This window comes from Tilletiaria anomala, assembly GCF_000711695.1.
Source record: "Tilletiaria anomala UBC 951 chromosome Unknown K437scaffold_74, whole genome shotgun sequence".
Taxonomy (NCBI): domain Eukaryota; kingdom Fungi; phylum Basidiomycota; class Exobasidiomycetes; order Georgefischeriales; family Tilletiariaceae; genus Tilletiaria; species Tilletiaria anomala.
Genome location: NW_013546948.1, coordinates 1 through 20,164, shown reverse-complemented (window position 1 = coordinate 20,164; position 20,164 = coordinate 1). Strand labels below are relative to the sequence as shown.

Sequence of the window (20,164 nt, the reverse complement as noted above, 5' to 3'; positions counted from 1 at the left end):
CATATGCCATCGTCGCATTATGAAGAAACGTCTGGGATATGTGCGAAGACGGCAGGGAGGCGAAGAGGCTGTGCGCGCGCGAGACGAAGCGGATTGCACTGCATCTCCTACCAGCAGAGATCCTACTGCAGATCGCCAACCAATTCAGTGACGAGGATCCGCCCATTTCATTGATCGCCTTGTCGTCAACGTGTAAGTCACTGCATCTCTTTGTCGAAGTTCAAGGTTGGAAGGCCTGGCTTTTCGGAAAGCCGGGTTCTATCTCTGCCTGCCAACCTGATGGGGAAGCTCTTTGCCAGTGGAGATACAAAGTCCAACGCTATCATCTCAACAACGTCTCTTGGCAAAAGCAACGACTTGTGGCACACCGTGCATCGATCAATCAGACAGCCACCTTCGGAGGGGCGAATCGTTCGAATGGATGCCATGCTGGATACTGGAGACAAGCGAGAGATGAGGCAGTAGAGCCGTTCCTTCGACTGGGCCAAGATTGGTTGCTCCTCTTTCTCCGTTCTGAGGTGCGGGTCTGGCATACAAACTATCTCAAGAATTGCCTTCGCGAACGGAACCATGCCGATGGACGGTGGGCAGCTCCTGAGCTCTCAAAGACGGGCATCGATATGGATGATGCACAGATTGTAGATTTGCCAGACAAGTCAGCGCCTCTTACGAGATGGCAAGCAATGCGTCGACGACCGGGGGAATGGGCTTCCAAATCGGCGGTGAATCCCACCAAGAACATCTCAGCTTGCTGTGCGATAGATTCGGCTGGAACAAATTTTATCGTCGGTCGCGTGGACGGCTCCCTTGAGCACTACCAGCTCCCCACAAGTCTCTCCACACGACCAAAGAGCTCGAGGCTGAGCAGTGCCAGTCAAACCCCATCTGCTCCGTGGCAGCAATACGCACCAAAAAGGCTCACTTTCGAGGCCACACAGCTGTCGACCTTAGATGGTCCACGCCGCTGTTTTGGTATGGGCCAGTCCAGCACAGGCCAATCTGTCCAGGCACTCTCGCATAGTCGCGACCTCGTTTGTAGCGTCACGAGGGACGGTACAATATGCTTGTTCAAGGCCGACAGAGATGAGGAAGACCAATTAATTCTAGAATGGCGTTTGCTTTGGCATTTCAAAATGGGTCGGCAATGCTGGTCATGTCATCTCGATGAAGGGGCGCCACACGGTCAAGCGCCACGGTGGCTTGCTATCGGCAGCAAGGGGGCGGAAGCGCTCTTTCTCTTTCCACTCCATCCAACTTCTCATCGGCCATGCGAGCCCATCATCTTGAACACGTTGCATACGTTCAGTGGCAGGCCAGAGCCAAGCAAGAGCAGAATCCCCTTCACTGGTGGCCAGGGCCAGTGTAGGGTGACATCTACTTTTGCACTCGCGCAGCCTTCAAAGGAATGCCAGGCACCGCTTCATTCCGACATGCTTGTCGCCGGCTTCTATGATGCCGTCGTCCGCGTTTATGATCTACGTCAAGTTACAGCGAGTGTTACTGGCCGACATCTTCGACTTAAAAGACAAGACAGCTTAGCAGTTCCAGCTGTGTGCGATGAACCGTTGTTTTCGAGCGACAATCTCTTTGGGGGTGAAGACGCCGTCTACCCCTTGCATTCTTTCAAGACGTTGTGCCCAATGATGCATTTCCGCGACCGATTCGACAGCTCTGCGATCTATTCGCTCGCCATCGGCGGCGGGAATGGGACACACATCCTTGCCGGCACTGCTACGTCGGGAAATGTCAAAGTGTTCGACACGCGGCATGCACATGACTGTTTTGTGCCGAACACCTCCGGCGATTTGCCAGACAGAGTGCAATTGTTCAACACCTTGCCGCCAAGTTCGAAGACGGGTTGGTCCGCATTTGCGGGCTACCCATCCAAGTCGCCGACGTTCAGCTTGGCGCTCGACTTGGATTTTATCATTGGCGCAACGGATCGCAAATTGTTCGACCTTGTCTTCACAACGACACCTCTCAAACGCGAGGCTAAAGCAGAGGACCAGGGCCGGCCAGTCGCCCCAAAGGGAGACCATGTGGGGTTGGCGTACTACTGTCTCGACAAGATGACGCTTCAACACGCCGAGCCATAGATCGTTGCCATCATTATTTCAGTCGTGCTAACTTCATACATATGCGAGTGCGATAATACATGATACTCAAACGTGCTTTGCAATACAAACCATCGGGACTTGGATATTGGATCATGGATCATGGAAGGAAATCAACCTTGATGAGGATGAGTAAAATTCATGTTCATGGGCGCGGTGTTCGGATCGGGCCACATGCCACGCATGGGGCTCGTGAATTCGGTCACTGATCCGAGGCTATCCATGGCAAAATCGAGCTCATGTTGCAGATTTCCCTGATAGTCGAAAGGGTCATCGAGCCAGGGTATAGGGCCAGCGGCACCATTGCTTGCTGCGGATTGGCCTGGCTGCACACGGCGCATGGGAGAGGGCGTTGTCATGCTGTTCCAACGTCCGCCTGCAGTAGCCAAGGCGGCGCGCGCAGGAGTGGTGTTAGGCACGGCCAGCGCCTTTTGCATGCTAGCGAGCCCGCTGGGAGTCGGCTGCATGTGCATCATGTGTATCGGCATCGGCATTCCAGGATGAGACTGCACTAGGCCCTTACCGCTGACCGAAGCGCGAGTCGGGCTCATGGAGAACGGCACGCCGCTCTTAATGGGCGACCCTCGAAGGCTTATTGAACGAATATTGGCGGGCGACTGCTCGTTCACGTTAGACATGCTGCCGGGGCTCGGGCCAGGGCCTGGACCTGGAGCGTCGCGAGCAGCTGAGACAGGCGATTGCGCTAGCGAGCTTGTCATTGCCATCGAGGAAGCAGGATGCTCGCTGGCAGGCACACGCCCTCGTCCAATCGGGATGGTCGTCGTATAGACACCCTTGCCTTGGTGAGTCGAGCCGCGAATAACAATGGGCGAGCCATTGAAGTGCATTGGAGAGGATGTGGGCATGGCGGTGTAGATAGACGAGGTGTTGAGGTTAGTCGTAGTCGTCGTCATGGGGAAGTCTGCCGGTGCCCCGACTGTCTCTACCGCTTCGACCGCCTTGCGCTTCCGGCCTGCTGCTGGTCTCTGGGACTCTGGCGCAGCCATGTTGGTCGTGTGATAAAAAGGAGAGCTAGGCGGGCTGCTGGCACTGTCCGTCAGCATCGGCACGGCGCTCTGGCCGCTTCCCTCAGGCGCATAGATATGCGCGGGGCGGAGGGGTGTTATGGCCACAGCAGAGCTTGCAGGCGTTGGGGCTGAAGTGGTTGGTGCGTTACCAGATGGCGACATCTTCTCTTCAAACGGAAGCCGGCGTGCGATCAGCTTGAGGCGCTTGGGCTGCTTTCCGACGCTCTTGCCCGTTCCTGACGGGCCCGACGAGGAAGGATTGTCGACTTGCGCCTGCGCGGGTAAGTCGCCGCCTGAGTCCTGCCTTTTGCGCCGCTGCCCAGCTGAGCCGGTGACAGAAGAAAGGATACCGCTGTCGACCGACATGTTCGAGCCGCCCGTACCGGGATAGCTGGCACCATCGCGCGTCGACAAAGGTGTCTTGGGCTGCTTGCCTGGCTTGGACGGGGTGGTGCTTGCATCGTTGCGAGCAGGTGTAGCAAGGTAGATGTTGCCCTGAAACCGCTCTTCATGCCCGGGCTGGATGGCCCACCAGCCACCCTTGCCTGGGAGAGTGGCCTCACGGTCGATCTTATAAAAGCTTTTGTTCAGGCTGAGGTTATGGCGGATGCTGTTTTGCCACCCGCGTTCTCCGCGCTCGTAAAAGGGGAAAGTGGTGTTGATCCAGGCATAGATCTCCGCCAGGCTCAGACGGCCGTCGGAAGATGCCAAGATGGCTTGCCCGATCAAGCCAGCGTACGACGCACTCGCAGGCTTGGCCTTAGATGTGCCCCACAACGGAGGCAGGACGTAAAAGCGTGGCTCTGGTTCCTCTGCGATCGCACCTTTTTCCATCGCCTGCTGCAGCTCTTCAGAAACGAGTTTGACCAAACGTGAGCCGTCTGCGCGATCCCACTCCATCGTTCGGACGAGGCCGGGCGCAGGAAGCGTGTATTTGGTCGCCGCCACTCCGGCAGCGTCTGCAGGAGCCTTGCGGAAGCGCACGGCGGCGGGGGCGCGCGCAGGTGTTTCCGTGATGGACGCCGGAGCAGGAGAGGCGTCGTCAAAGTTAGCAGCGGTGTTCAAGTTACTGTTCGACCCTTTCTTGCCTTTCCCAGCTTTGCCCTGGGCAGCCTTGTTCCCTGCGCTCTTGGTCGACGCTGCGTCGCTGTCCTGACGAGCGGCCATTAGCGGCTCGGCAGCAGCAGCACCATCAGTATGAGACTCGGCTTCTTGCCCGTCGACCGAGCATCGCTGCACGTCTTTCACCACGCCTCGCTCTTTTCCCCCGCCCTTGCCTGCCAGCAGCTCTTCGACCATCGGCGACGAGACGATATGATGGTCACCCTCGCTTGCAGCGGCGTGGGCACCAAGCTCATTTCTCGACTCGTTCCGCGACTCGTTCCGCGTCGATTCGCGAGAGTGCGCTGACGACTCGGCGCTATCGTGTATGACGTCAGAGTGGGCGAGCGATGGGCCGACCCGGCCGAACGGCGCACAGGCGAGCGACGGCGTGCCGCCGGTCGGCGTGCCGCCGGTCGGCGTGCCGCCGGTCGGCGTGCGTCTATGGCCTTGCGATACAGTAGTCCACGGCCTGCCGGCTTTGGGCGGCGATGCACTGAAGAAGCCCAATGCGGCGCGGATAGGCGAGCCAATCGACGCGCCAAACGGCGCGTCATCGGCGCTGCCTGCCAGCACAGGGCTTATAAGGGCCTGACCCTGGCTGTTGGTTGCAAAGATGACAGCGCGGCGCACGGCTGCGGTGGCGCCAGACGAGGAGGGCGTGCGTATTCGATGGTGTGCCTGTGCCTGGGCGTGCATCACTTCGGACCGCATCGCCGACAAGGGCCGGAATGCCGAGAGGCTGCTGAGGAGCGGCGACTCTGAAGCATGCCGCTCACCTGCTCCATCGACCTTGTCGGTCGTCGATCGCGTGCTGGACTGCATCTTGAGGAGCGGGCTGCCTTGTCCGAGACTGAGGCTGGAGTGGCGCAGGGCAGCAAGTTCGATGTCGCCGCTTGCGCCGGCGCCAGCGCCCGTACTCGGCGAGGCCGCCGCAGGATTAGCACTAGCAGAAGCATTAGCAGCAGCGCGCTGCGCACTCATGTTGGCCAGCATCTCGACGTGTGCCTCGGGCCAGGGGGCGGAGAGCATGCTGGGTGTCAGCATGCTCAGGCCGTCTGCGTCGCCGGCCGCAGCTGAGGATGAGAGTGGATGGATGCCGTGGTTGATAAAGTCGTAGTGCTCGCGCGTCGTCAGGCGCATGTGCCCACCGCCACCGCCGCCCTGGTAGGCGTCGAGCGTCGCAGGGCTGTAGACGCTGGAGGCCCAGCGGACGCTCTTGCTCGCTTGCGCTTCTACTGTCGCTGCAGCAGCGTTGTTCTGGGAAGCAGCCGCGCTCGTCTGTGCTTGGAGCATCGCCTGTAATGAAGAACATCAAAAGGAAGAAAGAAAATCAGTCCCTGCTTGTCGCATTATCCGACAATGACGCGCTGTACGCAGCGCACGGCGCACCTCCTGCCACTCGCGTTGCGCGCGCTCCTTGGCCTTGGCCTCTTTGCGCAGACGGACAGGGCTGCTCTTGTGCTGCATAACGCAGTCGAGAAAGCTCATGCGGCCCATCTCCTCCTGCAGCAGCACCGCCGACGACGGCGGCGCGTCCTTGTCCTTTCCTTCTTGACCTTTCTCTTGTTGCTGGCTCTTGCCGCTCGCACTCGCATCTGCAGCCGCGCTGGCGCTAGTGCTAGAGATGGCCGAGTCAGCCGAGTCGAGCCGTGCGCGCCTGCGTGGCAGCCCACGCTGTTGCTGCTGGCGCTGAAGCAACTGGTGGCGCTCAGACGCGAGCTTGTCCATTTCCTCCTGCGCGTCGAGCTGATCAAAGAAGACGCCCGAGTCGTTCGGCGGCATGTCCATATCAGCGTCGGCATCCGCGTCTCGCTCTTGTTCCTGCTCCTCTTCAAACGACGAGTCACCGACGCACGGCGAGCGAGAAGTATGTAGCGGCAGAGCGCGCGTGAGGTTGCCCGCGCGTCCATACGTCGAGAGCGGCGTCGCCGCGGCGACGTTCACATGCATATGCACGCCCGTGCTCATGCTCGGGCTGCTGCTGCTGCCGCTGCTGACGTAGCCACCGTGCGGCCTCCGCTGCTGCTGGAACCTGCGCGAGGCGCCGCCGCCTCCGCCCTCGGCCCCGAGCACGGGGCTGTCCTCGGCGCCGGGGCCCGCAAGGTGCATCGGGCTCCTGCGCTGCAGCGCACGCGCACGGCCATCGCGCACCCCCCGAGCCGATTTCGATGCTGATGCCGATGCTGCAGATAGAGACGCAGGGACAAGTGGTGTAGCGACCATGCGCATCGTCCCGCCGGGACTGACCCACGGCCGGCTGCCTGCGCCTGCTGCTGAGGAGCCGTGCTGCTGCTGCTGTGCAGAAGGGGTGACGGGGATGCACGCCTGCGGCTGCTGCGCCGAGACGGATGCTCGCTCTGCGTCGGCACTAGAGGCATGCGCACCGCTGCCGACGTCCATATCGATGCCGATGCCCAGACCGAGGCCGAGGCCGAGGCCGAGACCGACGGCTGCAGGTGCACCTGCATCTGCGTCTGTGGCAGCAGCAGCACCTGCACCGTTACTAGCTGCGGCTGGTGCCCCTCGCTGCTGCTGCTGCTTGCACCGGCGCTGCTTGTCCCTGCGCCGGCGCCGCTCCTCCTCCTTGCCCATCTGCTCGAGCGTGCGCGGCGTCATGGCGCCTGCCGCTGCCGCCACTGATGTTGGCGACCTGGCGGACAAGCCGCGCCCCGCATCTGCTGGTGCGAATCGAGGGGCGGCGCTCGCAACGCGCTGCTTCTGCGCCGGCCCGCCGCCGCCGGCGGTCTTCTTCCCTCGGCCAAATGTGCTGGCGCGGACGTCCGCACCCGCACCGTCGTCCGCATCTGCATCTGCGTCCGAGGTGCATGCAGTGGCAGCGGGACTGGCAAGTGCACTGCCGCCGCTGCTGTTGATGGCGGCCATGTGCGAAATGCTGGCGGTGAAGAAGCTGAGCATCGGACTGCTGGTGCTGCCGCCGATGCCCGTGGAGCCGGCAGCGCCGCTCGCCGGGCGCCTGTATGCGCTGAACCCGCCTCCTGCTGCTGTTGTTGCTACTACTGATGAGGATGATGGTCCTGCTGCTGCACCCGAGCGCGCCGCCGCCGTACTCGCGGTTCCAATCTTTGCACCGACACCGAACATGACGCTACTGTTTCCCTTACCGAGGCTGCTGTGCAGCGCGAGTGTGTCCATGGGGGTGGGGCTTCCTCCCGCCGCGCCGGGCGAGCCGCCGCTCGCATGCGTCTGCGAAGTCGCCGCGGAAGCGGTGCTGCTGCCGGCGCGCAGGAAAGCGGTGACACCTGCGCGAGTGCGCTCGTACTCTTCACGCGTGGTGCGGAGGCCCATGGCCTGTGCACGCGCAAAGAGGTCGTCGTGATCGACTGCGGCTGCGCTCGTTGTGCTCGTGACGGATGTGGATGTGGGTGCTACTGCTATGATGGATGGCATGACGGGTAGTTTCGCCGCTGCTGCTGAAGACGAAGACGGTGGCTGTGTCGCTCTGGACGCGCCGACAGCTGGGCGCCTGCTGCGCGACGACGACGCGTGCTCGTGGGCGGCATCGAGAGGCGGGCTGATGCTCGTTGCTGCTGCTCCGGACGGCAAGGAACGACGCGTGTCAGCGCGGGTGGACAAGGGAGAGTCCCGGCGTTGCTCACCTCGCGTGTCTCTATGCCACGCTCGCGCCGCCCGTCGTGCACCTGTGCGTGCAGGGCTCTCAATCCGGTCTCGGTGGGTTGCGCTGCCGGTGGCAATATCTGCCCTGGTACGGATGGATGGATGGATGGGTGGATGGGTGGATGGGTGGATGGATGGGGTAAGAGGAACGCGCTGGGCTGGACTAAGCTAGGCTGGGTCGAGGTGAGAATGAGTGGTGGTCATGCTGGTCGTGCTGGTGGTGGTGTCGCGTCCATGTACCCGAGTGACAGAATGCAAAGGGGAGAGAGGAGAGGACACTCTTCCTGCCAGACGAGGTCAGAGACATCGCTTCTACAGAGGATCGAATGGGGGGAAGGGTTGGGTTGGGCGCCGCGGCAGTCGCTCTTTCCCAAGACAGTACAGCACAGCACAGCGCGTCACGTCGCGTGTGGGAAGATAATAGGAAAAGAAAGTAAACGTAAAGTAAAAGTAAAAGAAAAAAAAGGAAAAGGAAAAGGGAAAAAGGGCATTGACGACTCGACACGACGCTCATCGGTTGCGTCGCGTGGGCGGGTGAGCTGCAAGGAGACAACAGCCCCTTGCAGCGGCGGGACAGCATTTCCCTCGGCCAAAAAATGGTCGCTAGGAAAGTAGGGTTAGGGTTACCCTCTCCGGCAAGCGGAGAAAGCGCGCGGCAATGCGAATGAGAGAGAGAACACCTCAGTTCATTTTCTCGTCGCACCGGTGACCACTCGGCACTCCGTCCTCACCTTTCGGGAGAGAGGAGCGTCTTGTTGTAACATCTCCATCTTCCGCCTCCGGCTGCTTCTTTCCGGACAGGCTGGCGGCGCACACATCCATGCTATACAGCAGCAGCATCAGCACCATGCTGCTCGGTCCATCCATTCGCAGAGGAGCGGCTGCTGTGCGCTCCGGCGCCACTTTAGCAGCTGCTGCAGAGCCCAGTGGATACGCTCTGCGCGCAGCTTTCTCCACCTCTTTCTCCTGCTCATCTGCGTCATCACCAGCCTCCTCCTCTTCCCAACAGCAGCAGCAACAACAAAGAGACCCTTCCTCCTCCTCGCAGCGCGACAGCACATCCGCGCTCGATTACAAGCTGCACCACCGCCTGCGTCGCCTCCCACCGCTCCCCTCGCTCGAGCCGCCGCCAATGGAGGCCAGCGAGGCCGTCAGCAACATCCTCTACAACACACCCGCCCCCAGTAAGGAGCCCTTCAAACGGTGAGTGCGCCCGTACGGCGAGAGCGAGCAGCGTCTGATCGGGGGCAAAAATTTGATGCCCACCCTTTTCTCCTCCTTATGTCCCGTCCCGCCAGCCACATCCTCAACACGCTCGTGCAGAACGAGCCCGGTGTCCTGTCGCGCATCGCCGGCACGCTCGCCGCGCGCGGCTTCAACATTGACTCTCTCGTCGTCTGCCGCACAGAGATCGCGGACCTGTCGCGCATGTGCATCGTCCTCCGCGGCCAGGACGGCGTTGTTGAGCAGGCGCGCCGCCAACTCGAGGACCTCGTACCCGTCTGGGCCGTGCTCGACTACACGCACACGCGTGTCATCGAGCGCGAGCTCATGCTCGTCAAGGTCAGCATCCTCGGGCCCGAGTACTTTGAGGAGAGCCTCCACAGCGCCGCCGCTGGCGGCTCAGCGGCTGCTGCTGCCGCCGCTGCGGCTGCAGCAGCAGCAGCAGCTGGCAGGAGTCAGCAGCAAAAGATCCCCTCGGAGCACGTCGCCGAGCGGGAGGCGAATGCTTCGTCTGCTCATCAGCACTACCACCATCAGCAGCAGCACACAGTGCAGCTGACGCCGACGGAGGCGCTGCGCGTCAAGTCGGACAACATGCGCTCGATCATCTCGCTCGCTGAGCAGTTCAAGGGCCGCGTCGTTGACGTCAGCAACGACAGTGTTATCGTCGAGCTGAGCGGCAAGAGCTCGCGCTGCGACGCCTTCCTGAAGCTCGTCCGTCCCTTTGGCGTCCTCGAGTGCGCCCGCAGTGGCACCATGGTCCTCCCGCGCAGCCCCATCGACAGCGCCTGGAGCGCCAACGATGACGTCCAGGAAGAGCTCGAGGCCGTCGATGCCAGCTTGCTCCCGCCAGGCTGAGTGCCGATTCTCCATGAGTTGAACAAATCCTTCGTTCTTTGCACAATTTGTGCGATGGTCGTGATGCCTGCAATACATGAATGCCAGAAAACATGGGCTGTAGCGTCGCGGCAAAGGCCTGAAGTGTGCCTTCTATCTTGATTCGCTCTGCTTTGCTGGCGGCTTGCTTGCTTGCGTTGCGCATGGCACCATGGGACATTGAAATAGACGGTCGAGTAGGCAGGTTTGTGTATGTGCCCTTGCCAGTGCCAGCTTGACCTGACCTAAGCGAAACTGCAGCCGCGCCGTACGGTACGACCTGCCTCAGCGCAAAAGCATGCGGACAGGGAGCGAGTGTGTCAGGCCAGCATAGATATGGGCATATGTCCGCGCTCCATCTTCCTAGTTACGTCGTGAGGGCACTACCACACCTCGACCTGGATTTTGACATGTCCGACGAGAGGATGAGACGAGGCGAGGCGATGGGCATTAGCAGTCGCAAAGGTAGCTAGGTCGTTGGTCGCCACAGCAAGCGCGCTCGGCGGTATCGCTCAATCGACATGCATCTCACTGCTGAAGGTCTGCTGGAAGCTGTACGGCGTCTGGTTGTACGGATGCGGATGACCCGTCATGTGCGGAGGAATGGTCAGCCTATAGTCCAACACATGCTGTTGCCGCTGCGGGGTGCGAGAAGATAATGATGGGCTCAACCCGGTTGGTTGGTTCAAATACTGTAAAGACCCAGACGCGCTACCGTCCGCCTCGGCTATCCCTGCTGAGCTGACCATCGTTGTGTCGCTCGCTTGGCTCATCGGAATTTCGTCTGCTTGCGTGTGTAATGCCGAGTCGCTACCGCCGTTAACGCTGTAACCGACTCCATTACTGGTTAGCGCTGCTCCCCCTCGTTCCCAGTCATGCGTCTCCTCGATTGTCGGTGGCCGCGAAGCGAAAGGCGAAAAGCGTGCGCTTGGAGCCGGCGAATTTGTACGTGTGCTCAGTCCGCTGCCTGTCGGCCCTCCGTCGTTACTCTCCTGCAGTTGTGTAAGCTTCCTGTAAGCAGCTGCAGTGCAAATAGTAAGACGATGGAATGCATAATCCCACCTTCATGAGTTCCGGATGGATGCGCATGCGCTTGATAAGCCTCGATGCTCCCCCCGTCGAAGACCCAGCCTCACTGCCGCCATCGTCGATCAGCCCTTCTGATGCGATGCGCTGGAAGCTGCCCTTGCGCTCGATCCCCCACCAGGCTCTGCTGCCAGGTATGTGCTCGCTCCTCTCCTCCTCGCGCTTGCGCTTGCACTCATCCCAAAGGTCGTGCGTCGCCTTGGGGAACTCTTGGCCGCCCTCGCTCGTCGTTCCCGTGCTGGTCGACCAGTCGCCGGACGATCTGGCCACGATCATGTCCGCTGTCATGGCACCTATGCCCCTTTCTTCGAGCGTCGAATCGAGGTGCATCAACGCCCCTTGTAAGCGTCTCCGTTCGCTATGCAAATCACCTCACCAGGGCCCGGCACAGACGCTTCATGTGAGCGGCGTCATAGTTGCATGGCATTCAGGCTCCAGCTTGCTCTCTCGACTATATTTTGACAGTGTGACCTCGGGAGGGGGCGGAACCAGGTTAGAAGAACTGGACTCCACATTCGAAGGGGGCCATGCGCCAGCTGGCCAGCGGCCAGACGCGTCACCAGCGCCAGGACATCGGAGAGAGTCTTCTGCTGCTGCAGCCGTCCGCGGCTCGCGACGCGACACGCGGACACGTTCGACGCGTCCACCTAGAGTATACCCATCACACTGGAGGGACTACTGGGGAGTGTTCGGCCTCGAACGTCTGGGCATGTTCCGTACGTAGGGCATAGGTGATGGGGGAGGACTGGTAATCCCACCTTTCCCACTCAACTCCACGCCGGGGCCTGAAGCTTTGCACCCACTGCCAGCCAGCACTTGTGTAGAGACCGAGGCATTCGCCAGCAAGTACACCATCGAAAAGACTCCCACTCCCATCGCCTTCCTCCCAGCTCAACATGACGAAAGGAATGCTCCCCCACCCCCTTGCTCGGATGGCTATCGGCCGTCACAGTATGGCTCATACGCTTATCGCAAGGGAACGTGCAGCCGCTGGCGCCCACAACAGCACAGGCACTGCTACTGCTGTCGCTACGGAAAGCCAAGACCAGATGCATCGCGGAGATTGGGAAAGGCGATGCACTCTGGGCTCACGCCTCACTAAGCGGCTCTATCGCGTGTGGAAATGCGAGAAATCCAAAAGCACATCGCGCCAGCCTCACGGCTGCTGTTGCACATCACAATGGCTCGCCTCTATAAGCTGCTCTGCGCGTTCGTTCCGCAGCCATTCTGCAATAGTTGCCCTTCACGTTTGACCCTCAGAGTCGCTCTACAGCGACCTACCACTGATGCAGCCCTTAGGATTCCATACATTGGCCGAAGTGCATCTACGAACCGCTGATTCTAAAGCCTATAGCGGAAGTACGGGCTCTCATCCCCGAGGTCTGCAAGCTCCTGCCGACCCAGCCTGGCCGCCGCACCGCTGTCGATGGCCCGCTGTTTGCGCTTATTCGCCCAGATCAGATACGCGGCGTTGAGCAGTGCACCAAGGAAGCCCAAGGCGTTGAGACCGATGTTGATCTTGTAACTAGCCGCCAAAAAGAACATCGGGTGCCCGAGCGTCAGTACAACGGCAAAGAGCCTCATCCCATAGTCGCCCAGCCAAGACAGACTCACGCTGTCGGGTAGCGTGGCGACTCGCTCGCCAGGAAGATGTTCGGCGCGATCACGCCACAAAGCCCACCCACACCAACTAGCGAACGCAGTGTTTCCATCAAATATGCAGCCCCCGTCAGTCCTAGGCTCTGCTTCGTCAGACCAGCCATGGCGCGCGAGTACGTACCGAGGATGCCGAGCGCAACTCCTCTCTTGGTCTGCCCGCCGACGTTCTGGCTGACAAGTGCTACCACAGAAGGGAAAGCTGTACATATGGCAGAATACAACCTCAGGCCAGCAGGAATAGTGTGGGCAAGGACATGAAGAAGCACTCACCACCATAGCTTCCGGCAGCGCTGAGAAAGACGCCTGCAAACCCGACCCTTGGATTGCTCGACGCGAGTCCGATACCCCATCCAATCGCCGAAAGCATGGTTCCCATGAGCAAGAAGAATGTGCGGCTCCGCAGCCTATCGGCTGCGAATGACCACATGACCACGACAACCGCAGCGCAGCCGTACACCGGCACGGTGAGCAACTGCGAGCGGACGCTCGAGTAGCCAAGCGAAGTGCTCAGGATCGACGGCAGGGTCAAGGCGATCGAGTAGACAGGCGCGTAAACCCCGATGCTGTGGGGTGGATTTGAGAAGTCAGTAGAGGGGTAGATGCACAAGCATACGTCAAAGAAAACGAACTACGTAATCAAGGACAGCCATGTCTTGACATCCTTTAGACCTTGCAAGACGAACTTCCATTGAAAGGACTGATTCATGGCGACTTCCGTCCTAAAAGGGGAGACCGCAAGCGACAAAGGGGTTTCTGGTAAGCTATGAAGTCTGAACAGCCGATACCTGTCGATGGTTAATTTGCTCCTACATACCCGTCATAATTGATCCGATCGCCCATATACGCCTTTTCTGACGCAGTGAGAAAATGCGCGTCATCGTAGCCGTTGAAGAGAAGGAACCAGCCGATCCCTGCAGCGACGCAGGTAGCAATACCTTCGACAATAAAGATGAAGCGCCAGCCCTCTAGATTGCTTGAGCGGACGAACGACAGACCGTACTGATAATAGGAAGAGTGCACATTCAGTGTGATGACGGAAAAATCAGGCAGTCAGGCACAATCAAATGACACTCACAGCCAAAAGCCCACCGAACTGAGCAGTGCCCATCCGGCATGGTGTTAGCGTCAACGACACGTTGTACGTCTGGGGCCGAGCAAGCGACTCACTGCACCGGCAATAGTAGCATTGGCAAAAAAGATTCCCAGCCTGAGCTGGATGTGAGAGCGAGGGTAGAGGTAGGAAAGAAGCAGCGACACACCAGGCTGCAGCAGAATGGCGGTGGGAAGACGTTGAGAACCAACGCATTGCCTTAGCGAGACCTTGCTAGCCTGTGCCTGTATCTCTCACAAAAAGACCAGCCTCAGCAGCGCCAAGAAAGAGACGTGCTACGGTTAACCCGGTGGCAGATTGCACAATACCGTGCAGAGTCATGACTACCCCCTGAGAGAACGGAAATGCAGCTTCGCAATCAGCCCATAAGAAGCTACTATATCTTAATGCCATTTTCACGAGCCCACCCACCCAGCCAAAGACGATGATCGGAAGCCTGGCAAGTTGCAGGACATTGGGTGTCAGTAATTCGTCGCTTAGCAAGCTGCGACTGGTTCATCTGCCAGCTCACCATGTCTTTGCTCCCAGCCGCTTGAGCGCAATATTGCTAGGTACCTCGAGGAAGCAGTAAAGCACAAAGAATATCGAGACTGCGAGGTTGTATTCTGACGACGTCAGGTGCAGCGTCTTGTTCATGCCTGCGACCTGTGCGGCACATTGCAGCGAGAGACTTCAGGTGAGATTTTTAAGCGATCACGTCAAGAAGCCAGCGACAAAGCGCGGCAAAGTGCATACCTTTGCATTTCCAATACTCGACCTGTCGAGAAAAGAAAAGAGGTAAAGCAGAGAACAGACAGGCAGAATGCGCCAGTCTAGCTTGCGCATGATTCGTCTCGTTTCAGCGGCATCTTCAATGGTCGACGGCCCGTCGTCCTCGGCTGTGAGCGAAGCATTGGGCACAGCGTGTACTTTCTCCGCTGATACTGATCCTGATCCTAGTGCCGGGCCTTCTTCCAGGTGCTTTTCGAACGGCTGCGGCAACAGCTCAGCAGGTGACCTTGTTGGTGGGCTCGCCATGACGATCAGTCGCAGGAAGATAAATCCTTTGCTGCACACCTGTCGAGGAGAGAGTGAGCGCGCGGTTGCAGCTATTCAGGAGGAGCGAGCTTCGTGTGCATATCTCGAAAAGTCAGGCTTCAAAGCGTCAGTTGGAAATCCAAGTATTTGAAGTCATGAGAAAGTGAAGGAAGCATTGGAATTTGGCAGGTGATAGCTGTGACATGTTCGTCACCTAAATGATCCTTATCATTTCTGGTCCTGTCAAGTGGCACTTTCTGCAGCGTTTCAATATGAGCGTTAGGAGACGACGGGAGAAGCAGCTGGGGCCACGCGTGGCTGATACGATTGCAAGTGGACTCTTGGCCATCTACCGGGCACGTGCTTCGAGGTGTCATCGCTGAGCAACGGAGGCGTCTATAGACAGGCCACTTCGAAAGGTGTCTGTCGTGCATCACGGTGGAAAGCACGCAACCCTCCCTTGAACATGCTTGCTGAGTTACCTGAAATCAGAATGAGATGAAAAGGCGTGCGCGGGTATGTACGTATGTAATCTGGATGGATATCTCGGAACGGAGCTGACGGGTGACCTCTATATGGTTCTTACTAACCACAACAGGGAGAAGACGTCGCACTCTGCACGTATCAACCAAACGATTATTAGATCATCTTTACGCGACTGCACTTCGGTTCAGGAGGAAGTACAATGAGCACGTTAATATTTGTGTTTTGGCAGGTAGTCACCTGCTCTCTCGCCTCTCCGCGGCCGGGAAAGGAAGGCACTCCAAGCCGCGGGTCTTGGCTTTAACCCCTTCGCCGGATGTAAATAACATAAAAGAGAATCGTAGTTGCAGCAACCGAAGTCTGCGGAGGCCAGACGCTCTTGCGGTGCTGGAGGCTTTCTCAACACACAATCCGACCGTACGCTTTGTACAACGGTCCAATGTGCTTGGACCCTACTGATTCGCACCGGTCCTCTTAATGTGCATGACAAATCCGAAGGGTTGCGCATCGGCGACGCTGGAGCTGGTAAGTTTGGACGGTGACAAGTCAGTGTAAGAATAAATGAGGCGAGCATTTTTGCATCTCGCGGTGGTGCCATGCGCCGAATCGCTTCTTGGAAACCCCAGATACTATACTTGCGGCCGCTGTTCACGGGGCACTGCATCTTTAAACTTGAGCACCACTCGCACTGATACCATCCAAGGTCAGTTCGAGCGTGGAACTGGATATTCTTTCGCACTTGAAACTCCCCTTGGCGGAAGCAATGTCTGGAAGTACGAATCAGCAGCTACGTAGGTCTAAAGGAGATTTTTCGGTCTGTGGATCGTTCCATGGATAAGCAAACATTTGCGATCACTGCTGGAGATGCCGCGGATGGGATAGGGCACCCTGGGGGTTAAGTTATTGCAACGCATTCCGCAAAAAGAAAAGGTAATCAAAATAGCATAGAAATATTTCATCGTCTATGTTGATCGTGTATATGGGCTCAACAGCCGAAGTCGTGCGCAATCCCATCGTGCATATGAGGAAGATGCAAGAATGTGAGCCAGGAGAGGCGACGATAGCGTAGACAACGCTTCAACGCAGCCAACAATGGAAGCAAAGATGGCAGAAATGATTTGGTATAACTAGTCCAGTAAACTTGAGTGAATTGATACCGAGCGAGCCCAGTCACCGCAATTAAAGCACTGAATCGTAAATAGCAAGCTTTCCATCTACATATATCGCCTTCTACGGATGATCATGATGCAAAATTGTAAGATGATCCTTACCGTGGCGCCACCAAGCAAGGATGACGCACTACCAGCGGTATTTGAAGTAAGGACTCGAATCACCCAGGTCGGCGAGCTGCTTCCGCGTCAGCTTCGCCGCTTCGCCGCTATCGACCATGCGCTGCTTTCGGGCATTGGCGAGCCTGAGCATAAATATGAGGCCGAGGGCTCCCCAGAAAGCGACGATGTTGCAGGCGATGTTGATAATGTATCTGCCAACAATTGTAGAGCCATAAGTAGACGGTCCCGTACTTTCTTGGCACCCTTCTGACGCCTCGAAAACTCACGCAGTGGGATAGTTCGGTGCCTCTTGCGGCAGGAAAATATTGCTAGATATGATTCCACACATCCCTCCAATGCCTACTTGAATGGCAAGGGTAACGGAGCGTTTACTCTTGCCGCCAACATTTTGGGAGAGCAGTGCAATGAGGGGTGGAAAGCCGGCGTACGAGCCAAGAGCGCCGATAAAGCAGGCGGCGTATCGCACCTTGGGGTTGCGAGACGCGAAACCCATGATCCATCCGATCGCCGAAACCCCTTTCAAAGTAGATAAGAAGATACGAGGAGAGGTTGGTTAATGAATTCGAAGGCTGAATTGAGCGACACGTAGCTAGCTCTCACCTGTGCCGAGGCAGATGAAGTACGCGCGGTTCTTGGTGCGGTCGCTAAAATAAGAAAAGAGCAGCACGTTGATGGCCGCAACACAGTAAACCGGGATGGTGAGAATCTGGGATTGGATCGCGTCGTAGCCAAGTGTCGTCTTGAGGATAGACGGAAGCGTGAGAGCGATCGAGTAGAGCGGAGTGACAGTGCCGATGTAGGTGATCAAGCTGACCCATGTCTTCCAGTCAATCAAACCGGCTATGACGAACTTCCAGGCGAACTCGTCATTCATGGGGACGTCGGTACCGTCGTATGTTAGCCGATCCTTAATATAGTGCTTTTCTTTGTCGGTGAGGAACTTTGCACCGTCGACGTTGCTAAACAGCAAAAAATACGAAATGATGGCGACGCCCACTGTGAGCAGACCTTCGACGATGAACAACCATCGCCAACCACTGTAGCTTCCGGCATTGACGTGCGACAGACCGTATGCGAGTAAACCACCAAAGGCGCCAGCGACGGTTGCAGCGCTGAAGAAGGTTCCAATGCGCAAAGAGATGTAAGCGCGCGGATAGAGGAAGGAGAGCAACAGCGAGACTCCGGGCTGCGACACGGGCCAAGAGGAATTTACCGTCAGCTTCAAGTGCAAGTCTCATTCCTATCCTTCTTTCATGTCGCGGTAACACATACGAAGAGACCAGCTTCGGCAGCACCGAGCATGATGCGTGCGGCGATGAGACCGCCAGCGTTCTGAACAACGCCGGTGAGGGTCATGACGACACCCCACCAAAAGACAATGAATGGCAACCAGAGCTTGGCGCCGTACTTCTTCAACATCAAGTTGCTCGGCACTTCCAAAAGACCGTACGTGACGAAAAAGAGGGAAAGACTGAAACACACGCACGTCAATGATCGTCGCAATGCGAAGGTTAGACACTGCGAGCAAGGACATACGCAAGAGCGTATTCGGTCGCTGTGATTCCCAGTTCGACGTTCATGCCTGCGACTTTTGCATTGCCAATAGCAGTGCTACGTTCGTTGGAAGTCTTCCACTTGTCAGCAGGCTAACCCAGTGACATTTGGACCCGAGGCGAAGGAAACAGTCTCACCGGTCGAGGAACGAGAATAGATAGAGGACGGAGCAGATGGGCAGCACGCGCCAGTCGAGCTTGCGCATGATCCTCTTAGTCTCGATTTCATCTTCTATCGTGAGTGGGCCATCGTGCTGGCGGTCACTGTCGTTGAGCGAGTGAAGGCCCGCAGTCAGCTGGTGTGCGTACGGCGCGCCACCGATGTACTCGACATCTTCCAACTTCTCCTCCGACATGGTCGGCGAGGCGCTGCCGCCGTCGGGCGCGTTTGGGCTCCCGAGAAAGTACGTGGCTTGGTGATTTTATGGGATTAGTTGGAAAGATGGCAAGTGCAATCGAGGGGAAAACGATGGAGGCCAGATTAGGTCCACTCCGCGCATTCGACGTCAAAACGTTCGAACGAATGGCGGATACCGGATGTTATATAACTCATCAGCACGGTATTTGCGTTGATGCAAACGGACATCTCACGTCGACTCGAGGACAAGGTGAATGTGCGTACCCAGCGTCCTGGACCGCCAGGCACGACTTTTGCTAATGTACTGGTGCGGAGAAGCCCTCGATTCGACACGCAGGTACTTCTTCCAATATAGCAACTGAAGAGTCGCATCGCTGCTCGAGGACTGAAAAATGAAGGCAGGGGAGAGTCACATTAGAGTCAAAATGGAAAGAGGAGCAGGCACGCGCCTACGTGATTGAAGGGTAGGATGCTTGCAAAAAGTGTCACTTCTGCCTCTCCAGGCCCCATCCTCCAGTGTCTCGGTCGGGTACTAATGGAAATACACTGCCACCGTGGTTGAGATTCGGCCTCGCTAGCGTGAAGAGGGATTGAACAGAGCCGCACTGATTAGAGTCAGTAAATGGCCGAAGGGGAGATTCATGAGCTTCTTGATATGTAAAGCCGCAGAAGCAAGGTCAACGTCAGCCGAGGCCAGGGGATGCAGCCGAGCCCAAACAATTTGCGAAGCCGATGAACTAGAGCAGCGGTCAGCGCACAAATTTTACGTTCTTCCAAAGTCGTCCGTGTTTGCAAGGAATCTCTCAAATCAGTGGATTTGAGACACCAGGATGTGGACGAATTGGCAAGCGGTTCCCAGACTTGTCAGCAAGCAACATTCTACGTCACCTGATTTTGACATTTACAGGTCCCCCGGTGCCTGCGTCGTGCATGTCGGGCATTGTAAGTATCTCTTACCCACATCTTTGGCACAAGTGAGCCGAGCTGCAGAACAGTTTACCGAGACACAATGCTTTGAACGGTGATGGATAATGAATCCTCACAAGGCACGGCCCCTCCTCGGGTCGATGAAAGCGCACAACATGTACACATACATATGCAGAGTACCTTGTCGAACCGTACAAGCCTTTGTGCGAGCGCCAGTGGTTTTGCTTGAGACGTTCGCGTGGCGTCTGATTAGAGAAAGAAAGAAACTTGGCACTCAATCACTCGGATGTTACTGTGAGGGAGGCCTTTAAAGTTTAATAAATATTTGCGAGTATCGATTCAGCGCAAGCAGCACTTCCGCCCAGCCGGACGCGGGTCGCGCCACCTTCCTCATCTGGCTTGCGGGTACATCTGCCTGCCGTTCTCCTCGTCAGAAATGAAATTACCACAGCCAAGGTGGTGTAATCGCTATATGTATATGCTACATACACGTGCAATCTTGAATTTGCACACATTGGTTCCAAGCTTCATGAGGCTAGAGGTTGGACAAGTGATGAGTGTGCTGTTTTCGGCCCGGCGATCGACATCAGGGGGGGCGACTATAGAGCCAGCAAGGCGAAGGTGACGAATGCTGCTTTTGCGTTTGCGTTTGGGACGATTGAAGCCTTTGGTTTGTGTGTGTGTGTGTGTGTGTGT

At 57.6% G+C, this 20,164-nt stretch overlaps 7 protein-coding genes across 7 annotated transcripts; 2 read left to right on the top strand and 5 right to left on the bottom strand.

Moving 5' to 3' along the window:
* Positions 1-3: 3 nt before the first annotated feature.
* On the top strand, positions 4-2,185 carry K437DRAFT_258041 (uncharacterized protein). The gene has a single exon (XM_013386441.1). It carries the CDS (start codon positions 39-41, stop codon positions 2,094-2,096), a length of 2,058 nt encoding a protein of 685 aa, XP_013241895.1. The 5' UTR covers positions 4-38; the 3' UTR covers positions 2,097-2,185.
* A 1,518-nt stretch (positions 2,186-3,703) lies between these two features.
* On the bottom strand, positions 3,704-3,976 carry K437DRAFT_226413 (winged helix DNA-binding domain-containing protein; the record flags this gene model as incomplete). Its single annotated transcript, XM_013386440.1, has 1 exon — positions 3,704-3,976. A coding segment is annotated over one exon (273 nt), but the record flags the coding sequence as incomplete, so codon positions are not given.
* A 4,588-nt stretch (positions 3,977-8,564) lies between these two features.
* K437DRAFT_258039 (acetolactate synthase) lies at positions 8,565-10,052 on the top strand. Its single transcript, XM_013386439.1, has 2 exons — positions 8,565-9,085; positions 9,181-10,052. Exons 1-2 carry the CDS (start codon positions 8,730-8,732, stop codon positions 9,962-9,964), a joined length of 1,140 nt encoding a protein of 379 aa, XP_013241893.1. The 5' UTR covers positions 8,565-8,729; the 3' UTR covers positions 9,965-10,052.
* On the bottom strand, positions 10,014-11,473 carry K437DRAFT_258038 (uncharacterized protein). Its single transcript, XM_013386438.1, has 2 exons — positions 11,045-11,473; positions 10,014-10,974 (listed from the first exon to the last, which is right to left on the bottom strand). Exons 1-2 carry the CDS (start codon positions 11,396-11,398, stop codon positions 10,495-10,497), a joined length of 834 nt encoding a protein of 277 aa, XP_013241892.1. The 5' UTR covers positions 11,399-11,473; the 3' UTR covers positions 10,014-10,494.
* A 936-nt stretch (positions 11,474-12,409) lies between these two features.
* On the bottom strand, positions 12,410-14,855 carry K437DRAFT_269509 (MFS general substrate transporter; the record flags this gene model as incomplete). Its single annotated transcript, XM_013386437.1, has 11 exons — positions 12,410-12,593; positions 12,683-12,926; positions 12,998-13,290; positions 13,357-13,446; positions 13,542-13,726; positions 13,803-13,820; positions 13,895-13,990; positions 14,076-14,168; positions 14,250-14,274; positions 14,350-14,483; positions 14,574-14,855. The coding sequence occupies 11 exons, from the start codon at positions 14,853-14,855 to the stop codon at positions 12,410-12,412; spliced, it is 1,644 nt and encodes a 547-aa protein (XP_013241891.1).
* Positions 14,856-15,486: 631 nt separating this feature from the next.
* Positions 15,487-16,120, bottom strand: K437DRAFT_167853 (uncharacterized protein). Its single transcript, XM_013386436.1, has one exon. It carries the CDS (start codon positions 16,000-16,002, stop codon positions 15,550-15,552), a length of 453 nt encoding a protein of 150 aa, XP_013241890.1. The 5' UTR covers positions 16,003-16,120; the 3' UTR covers positions 15,487-15,549.
* A 517-nt stretch (positions 16,121-16,637) lies between these two features.
* On the bottom strand, positions 16,638-18,539 carry K437DRAFT_269508 (MFS general substrate transporter; the record flags this gene model as incomplete). The annotated part of the gene is made up of 6 exons (XM_013386435.1): positions 16,638-16,821; positions 16,897-17,146; positions 17,231-17,816; positions 17,903-18,101; positions 18,167-18,241; positions 18,322-18,539. 6 exons carry the CDS (start codon positions 18,537-18,539, stop codon positions 16,638-16,640), a joined length of 1,512 nt encoding a protein of 503 aa, XP_013241889.1.
* Between the last annotated feature and the right edge of the window lie 1,625 nt (positions 18,540-20,164).

Bases quoted from the DNA above. Each gene is read 5' to 3' on its own strand.
- K437DRAFT_258041 (XM_013386441.1), top strand. From the start codon at position 39: ATGTGCGAAGACGGCAGGGAGGCGAAGAGGCTGTGCGCGCGCGAGACG.
- K437DRAFT_258039 (XM_013386439.1), top strand. From the start codon at position 8,730: ATGCTGCTCGGTCCATCCATTCGCAGAGGAGCGGCTGCTGTGCGCTCC. The intron at 9,086-9,180 runs GTGAGTGCGCCC...CCGTCCCGCCAG, and splicing joins AGTAAGGAGCCCTTCAAACG to CCACATCCTCAACACGCTCG.
- K437DRAFT_258038 (XM_013386438.1), bottom strand. From the start codon at position 11,398: ATGCACCTCGATTCGACGCTCGAAGAAAGGGGCATAGGTGCCATGACA. The intron at 10,975-11,044 runs GTGGGATTATGC...ACACAACTGCAG, and splicing joins TCCATCCGGAACTCATGAAG to GAGAGTAACGACGGAGGGCC.
- K437DRAFT_167853 (XM_013386436.1), bottom strand. From the start codon at position 16,002: ATGCAGTGCCCCGTGAACAGCGGCCGCAAGTATAGTATCTGGGGTTTC.